This window comes from Gastrolobium bilobum, unplaced genomic scaffold, assembly GCF_033153095.1.
Source record: "Gastrolobium bilobum isolate Gb01-03AN ecotype WA unplaced genomic scaffold, APGP_CSIRO_Gbil_v1 utg24721, whole genome shotgun sequence".
Classification (NCBI taxonomy): Eukaryota; Viridiplantae; Streptophyta; class Magnoliopsida; order Fabales; family Fabaceae; genus Gastrolobium; species Gastrolobium bilobum.
This window is the reverse complement of record NW_026899863.1, coordinates 54,654-62,213: the sequence shown is the minus strand read 5'-3', so window position 1 is coordinate 62,213 and position 7,560 is coordinate 54,654. Positions and strand designations below refer to the sequence as shown.

Genomic DNA, 7,560 nt, shown 5'->3' with positions numbered 1-7,560 from the left:
TTATTTTATTTTAAAAATTTAATGTTAGTTATTTGTTCAGGTCCTAATATTCCAGGACCTTATTCCTTCGTCCATCACATTGTAATTTTTTTGGAAGAAAAGACATAACGAAGGGAGGAAATGGTGACCCTTTTGGGTGCACATATTGTTAGTGTTGCATACTATCATTTCTTTTCTACTAGACTTGGTGGGTTACCTGATTAGTGGCGAACCTATTATTGCACACTTGTTCACAATTTTTTTTATTTTCAATGCATTTAAAACTTTGTTTAAAAAAAAAAAAATCAAAAAACGCTGCCCCCAAACCTCAAAACCCCAACAATAAATGTGCAGACATAAATAAAAAATTTTAAGTCTGCCACTACCCAATATAATATAACTATCCTACATGACATAGGAAAATTATTTTCCAATATATATTCTATCTACGTAAATTTAAAAAATTTAAGAAAAAAATAAGGTGTGACATGACATTAAAAACAACTCCAAATGAGTTTTTAATATAAGGGGATGGTTTTTTTTTTTTTTTTTTATACCCTTTTGTTTTTAATTAATTTTAAAATTATCCATCTGTCCCTGTATTAAACCATTTTATTCAGTTGTCCTGTTTGAGTGTAGACCGAGTTATGTACTAAAATATAGGATCTTGATACTTGAGTATATGTCATGTAAGAGTGTTTACTCGGGTATATAAATTGAATACTCGAGTATTGTCATCTGCGTTTTTATCAGCAATATGTATATTGCTGGATTTTGCGACTGCAATGGAGTGCATAAATAAACGGTGTTTCTTACTGAGGAGTGCATCTTCCTTTGTTCCTCGTATAGAGGAAGCCAGGAGTGCATAAATAAATGGTGCATGTTATATATTCAAATTCAAAGAACAAAAAAAAAAAGAACAAAAACATAATCTTAACGTAGTTATTAATTTTTATTTATTTATTTATTTGTAGGAATTCGTTTTGAATTCACGAGGCATGAAGCTTTTGGCAAGCCGATGGCTTCCGGTGAATGAAACTCCAAAAACTTTAGTTTTCTTATGCCATGGCATGTCATTGAATGCAGCATCACCATGAACAGTAATTAGCCTCTGCACCTTCATTTTCATTTTTTCTATTTTTTCCATTAAATATAAATAAAGTACTAATTGTGATGATATGTATATTTTGTACGCAGACACAACAACAAGGATTGCAAAGACGGGTTTTGCAGAGCAAAATCAGATGGGCTTAATAAACAAATGTTAAATGTTTGATGTCATAAATAATTTAAATTTTAATGAATTCTGTTTCTTAATAAACAAATACAGAAAAGCCAAAGAACTAAAAGAAGATGAGGTACTTGTTAGGGGAATCTATGCGAGTACTTATATTTACAAACTATACTATATATTCCGGGGAGTATATTCACTTGAAAATATACTCTTCAAAATACATAATGTAGTTTATAAAAATTTATAAATAAAAAATTTATAAATATAACATATCCAAACAATGTATTAGTCTCATTGTAACTTTAGAAGAATTAAAAGAAAATGGAAAAAAAAGGAAAGAAATATTTTCCTCTTTTTCACAGTATTGTGGCAAAGCTTGAAACATTTTCTGGAAGTCTTGTATAGATAAATCACCACCATCTCTGCAGAAAATCAAATTAATTTATAGGTTAACAGTAAGTGGGCCTGGAGTCATGTTCAAAGGGGTATGGTCAAGAGAACTAAGCCCATAGCTATGTTCATAGATATACCCATATTATAACATTCAACTTAACAAGACACAGAGTTTTAATTAAAAGTGCAACATTTAACTCAATTCAAAAAATAAAAATAAAATCATAATTACAAATAGAATAATTTCACTAGATAAAAATCCAAGACAATAAAGTAATTAAAACAAAACATACCATATTTATTAAAATAGATATCAATGCATATATAGGACTAGATGTAAATTATGCCATACGATACGAGCGTAATTTTTGTGAACACTTATCAAGTCCGAATCCAATTGTCATAAATACACTAAGATAACTAGGTTCATTATGTAATCAGCTGAGTATATTTTCTATACAACATGAGTATGTACTCTCTTATAAAAAACGATAACCATATATAAAGGTAAGGGTACTATAAATAAGTTATTTTTGCTTTAATTATATTATTGTTGCGTTAAGTAATCACATGAATTGCATTTGTATTTTTAATATTTAATGTGCTGAATGTAGATGAGACTTGTATTTAATTGAGGTTGTACGTGATTAATGTCCGGATTTCCCTATGACCTTTCCATTATGTAACGAAGGTTTTGGAGGTAAAAGAAATTGATTTTTTTTTTTTAAATTGAGAAAGTTATAAAAATATTTATAAAAATAAATAAGATATGATTGAAATATTAATGATGATATCTTATTTTAGTCATTTCACTTTAAAAAATTCTTAAATGAAAATATTTGCTGATCACGTCATCTACTTACACCGTATATATTAGAAGAATCGGTCTCTCGTACAGTCGTACTAAAGTTTCGTGTGGCGCCAAAATGACGGCGGAATTAAAGAACTTGAAGTATAGAGATAAATCTGAATTTGTTGGTCTTCCGTATTAACTCCACTTTGGATAAATCAAAGATAATAACGAGACTAATTATAAAATGTTTTACTACCATCCTTTAAGTTGACTTTTAGCCGCTAAACCGATGAACAGATCAATCAATGACCTAATGTTCACAACTAAAAAGTCATTATTTACATGTAGAGAACATGTCAATCTTAAGAGGTTTTAATGTTCAAAATATACTAGTTGAAACGTTTGAAACATTTACAAAAAATATTAGCAATATATAATTTAATATATTTTTATTGGTTGAATGAAACTTATGTAAATTTTATTAGGGAAAAATGTTTGACCTTTTAAATGACACAACTTATATCTTTTCACTCTTACAAAGAGGTGGAACCCACACCTTTATATTTTTTTGTTCACTCTCTCTCCTCTTTTGTCTATCTCTTTCTCTCACTTAAAATGACACAATTTTATCTCCTTTAAAATAATACACATTTTTTCCATTTTATTAAAAAGAGAATGAGTTGAAATAATTTAATGGCACTTATGTAAAAGTTACTAAAAAATGATAAAAACGTATTATAAGGCCTAGTAAATAGGACGATCGACATGTTTACCAAAATAAAATAAAATAAAAAAATAGGACGATCGACATGATTTGACCAGAAAAATACTAGCAATTCAACTTCCGTACCATATCTCAAAAAATATTATTATAGGAGACAACATTTTCTCCACGCATCTCAGCGAGTCATTTAGAGAAAATCTTTGATGCAACTATTGTAGGTATATGGAAAAAAAAATTTGACCTTAAAAAAAATTATACAAAAAAATATTAGTAAAATAGAAAAATAAATTTCTTTTTAGTAAAAGGAAGTATCGAGTGTTGAAATATGTATCTACATCTTATGAGTTGTGAATAAGAAGTGGGTTGAGAAAGAAAAGAGGAAAATTGAAAGGATGTGTGAGTTATAAGAAGTCCCATATTGAACAACTAATAAGAGGTGAGAAGGTATATAAGCTCTCACCTCACATTATTATTCTTTGGGGCACTACATATTTTGTGGAGGGGAGAGAGGAGTTAGGTGGCCTTTGGTCATCCACACCAGCACGCGCCGCGGTCCGTCCAGCTCTGCTCGACTCGGCCGTGCGAGAAATAAAAATAATTTATTTTTTGTCCAATCGTTGCTCCTTCCAAATTCAAACTAAATTGTCGCTTCCCACCTGAACTGGTTCTTTGCTTTCGGTTTTGTTTAAACCGAACCGACTCGTTCAGTTAATACAGAACCAAACTGGTCATTAGTCGTACCCCTTTGCAGTCGTTAGTCACGGCTGTTCATCGTGTCCGGTCAGTATTTATATATAGACCCTGACCCCTTCAGAAAATCTGTCCGATTTTTGCAATGTTACTCTACATGATTTTTTCTTCATCAGTGCCTGCATCCTTCCATTCCTTTCGGAGTAGTTCCTCAGGCATTTAGTTGTGTTCGTTCGGGTTATTGACTTACAGTGACATCATTCTTCATACGCAATCCGTTTTATCCTGACAGACAAATGTTCATCAACCTTCGCATCAGTGAGGGAACAAATTTTCTTAAAGAGATAGTTTCTGTGGCTTGAATTTTTTCAGTGTTCTGCATACTTCATTTATTCCTTTTCTGTATACCGACAATATTGTGAGTCTTGTTCTTTATTCTTTTCTATCGCACTGTGTTTATGATTAATAATATCATATGATTCATACACATATTCAAACCTCTTAAAGATTTTTATTATTACCCATTGTCTTCTAAACAACACCGAATTTGCTATTCTCATAATACTAAAGAAATTTCCCACGATTAGGTGAGGAACAACATAATTAGGTATAATTTTTACACCGGGAGTCCATTAAAATTAAACTAAAGAAAAAAAATGCATTTCCCTTTCTTTTTTTACCCATGAGCTTGGTCAATTTTTTGGTATGTGCTTTAATTATATTCATATTTTTTTATTTTATTTTTTTTAACTTCTCTACCTGTTCATCCAACTAATTCAATCAAGTCCGGCAAAATCTCAAAGGTGACAAAGCTTTTTCTATAAGTGCATACTCAGAATTCAAATTCTAAAATTTTGATTAACTTGGAATAACCATTTATTAATTGATCTACGTACTTGTTAGTTGTGCCCATATTTATCTAGTGGCATAATATTCAGCCCCGTCATTAAAGTCTGACATATTCTTCTTGTTTATTTTCATTATTAATTTGATAACGTATATTTTATTTTTGTCCTTAAACATGTTCAATTATATGCTCATGATAAGGAAATTATGAGTGACAAAGAAAAGATGCATGGTTCTAGATTTGAAAGGAGAAAATCAATCCATTTCTAAAAGTCTATGCCAAAATAATACAGACAAGCGTTTATTATAAATGACTTCAGCATATGTTGTTGTCAATGCCATGCAACATATTATTCATTACCATCATACATCTTATTAACTTCATGGTTCAAATAGATTACAAAAAACCCTTTTCCTTGCAGCATTGAATTCCATCATCAAACATTTCCTCAAGGCCATACTTGAACTCGAATCCAGCATCCTTGAGTTTTTTCGACGTTAAATGTGGAAGCTTGGGACCTTTAATTTTTTTCACCTCCCTGGAAGAAGAAAATAAATTAAATATTTGTTACAATAAAAAGAGAGATCATATAAATTTAATAAAGATTTGTCTACGGAGAAGGACATGATAGAACTCACTCTAGTGATGGTATTTGAAATTCTGGGTATTTAGTAGAAAGAATTTCAGCTATTTCTTCAACAGTTACAACGCCTTGTGAGCAATTATATCTCCCTTTTGGATTAGGATGTTCAAGCAAGAATATATGTGCTCTAGCTACATCATCAACATGCACCACATGGGTACGAGATGCTGTCAATGGATTCTTGTCACCTGCAGCATCTATTTGTTTATGTTAAGAATATTTACATTGTTATAAAATAAAAATAAAAAAATATTTACATGGAACTTGAGGTAAAGCTAAATCTGAATTCCTTTTTTTTTTTTTTATCGTGAATTCCACATTAGATAAAGTCAAGATAATTAATGACACAAACTTATAAAATGTTTAACACTGTCTAGGTTGATTTTTAACATCAAAATCCTTACGCTGATATCAATGTACTTTTTTTTCCCTCGTTTATTTGGATAAGACTAGTCTCTTTCGTCGCTTAGAGTATAACAGATTTTGCCACTGACCCCAAATTATTTCATCTAGGAATCAAAGGGAGAGGTTATAGTTACTACCTTTTTTTCTTACTACTTGTCACTACCAAATCTTAACCGTTAATCTAACGGTTATAATTTATTAGAATTAATAATTAATTAATAAGTGTGACCCAATGAATTATAACCGTTAAATTGACGGAAATCAACGGTTAAGATTTGGCAATAACAAGTAGTAAGAAAAAAAGTAGTAACTATGACCTCTCCCGAAATCAAACCAGAGACCTTTCAACCCCAATAGTTCGCTTCTTAGGCACAACTCACCTACCAAATATGCCACCTCAGGATTAATCATTGATGTACTTTACATTAAAAACATTTCATTGCATAAGTTTCATTTTTTGTAACGTTTTTAATTTACCTTAAAAATACAGTGATTGAAACATTGAAAACCAATTAATGTTGATGAAGATATGTATATGTAAGGACCAGCAAAATGACCAGATCTAAACAGAAAACTTAGCTGCCATATATAATTGATCAACACATGACAAATCAAACTCAAATTTCTCAAAAAACAATTCATGGTAAAATAGATCCAGCACTTACCAAACAACAAAAACAGTGAGGAATAAACAGAGCCAGGGAGCTTAGGACAAATGAAGGGTCCAAGAACAAAAGTAGGTATTAGAGTCACAACATCCAACCCATGTTGTTCTCCAAATTCAAGAACAGCTTTCTCAGCCAATGTCTTAGAAACTGCATATGACCAAGTAAATGGCTTCAAAGCTCTAAGAATATTCACATCACTCCAATAACTCTCATCCATCACTTCTTCTTCTTTGTGCTGCCAGCAAACAGCAGAGGCACTAGAAGTGTAAACAACTCTTTTCACTGTCTTTGAATTTAGGCATGCTTTTAGAATGCCTAATGCCCCATCAATGGTTCTTTTGGTCACTATTTCCTCAGGTTCATTTTCTTCAAAATCCATCGGAGTAGCAGTGTGGAATATCCCAATGCACCCTTCAATTGCTGCACTGAAACTTTCTTGGTTGCTAAGATCAGCGTTGAAAAATTGTAGCTTTTGGGATGCACCTGGAAGATTTGTGAGGTAGCTAACATCTTTCTTGTGTTCTGCTAAATATACATAAAAATATTATTGCACAACTTTGGTTACATAGTCATGATTATAACATGAATATCGTATAATAATAATAATAACAATAATAACAACAACAAATAAAATATACTTCACATGTGATTTTTTTTCAATTAATTTTTTTAAGAAAATGTTAAAATCAAAAGGGTTACCTGGATCAGATCTAACAGTGGTATTAACAGTGTAACCATCTTCAAGGAGTCTCTTGATGATCCATGAACCAATAAACCCTGTACCTCCAGTTACACAAACTCTTCCTTTTCCCTCTTCCATTTGGACACACTTCCTTTGGCGGTATATCCTTTTTTCTTTCCTCTAGTTTTAGTATTGTTGGTTCTGCTTGAATCTTGATGGATATATATATATACACACGCGTACCTTATATTAATATTATAGTTAAATGATTGAGTGAAACAGTGGATAAAAAGAAAAAAATCTAAATGTTAGGTTTATGTTGCTTAAACAAACGGGGCTACTTTTAATTGCTGCTGTTGGCGGACTTTTGCCAAAAATTAATTTTGTCTTTAATTAATGGGGTTTTTTTTTTTTTTTGGAAATATGGGTTTTATTTCTTTTTCTCTTATTCTTACTTTGATTTTCGTATTTTTTTTTTAAGTAAAATGGATGATTCCATCAT

At 31.0% G+C, this 7,560-nt stretch overlaps 1 protein-coding gene across 1 annotated transcript; it reads right to left on the bottom strand.

The window, feature by feature from the left end:
- Positions 1-5,056: 5,056 nt before the first annotated feature.
- LOC133293989 (vestitone reductase-like) lies at positions 5,057-7,196 on the bottom strand. The gene is made up of 4 exons (XM_061492627.1): positions 7,076-7,196; positions 6,374-6,898; positions 5,299-5,491; positions 5,057-5,198 (listed from the first exon to the last, which is right to left on the bottom strand). The coding sequence occupies exons 1-4, from the start codon at positions 7,194-7,196 to the stop codon at positions 5,057-5,059; spliced, it is 981 nt and encodes a 326-aa protein (XP_061348611.1).
- Positions 7,197-7,560: the final 364 nt, after the last annotated feature.

What these genes read in the sequence shown, in the direction of transcription:
- LOC133293989 (XM_061492627.1), bottom strand. Translation starts at nt 7,196, where the DNA reads ATGGAAGAGGGAAAAGGAAGAGTTTGTGTAACTGGAGGTACAGGGTTT. An exon ending in CACTGTTAGATCTGATCCAG is followed by an intron (nt 6,899 to 7,075) that starts GTAACCCTTTTG and finishes TATATTTAGCAG; the next exon opens with AACACAAGAAAGATGTTAGC. An exon ending in TTTCAAATACCATCACTAGA is followed by an intron (nt 5,199 to 5,298) that starts GTGAGTTCTATC and finishes TTCTTCTTCCAG; the next exon opens with GGAGGTGAAAAAAATTAAAG.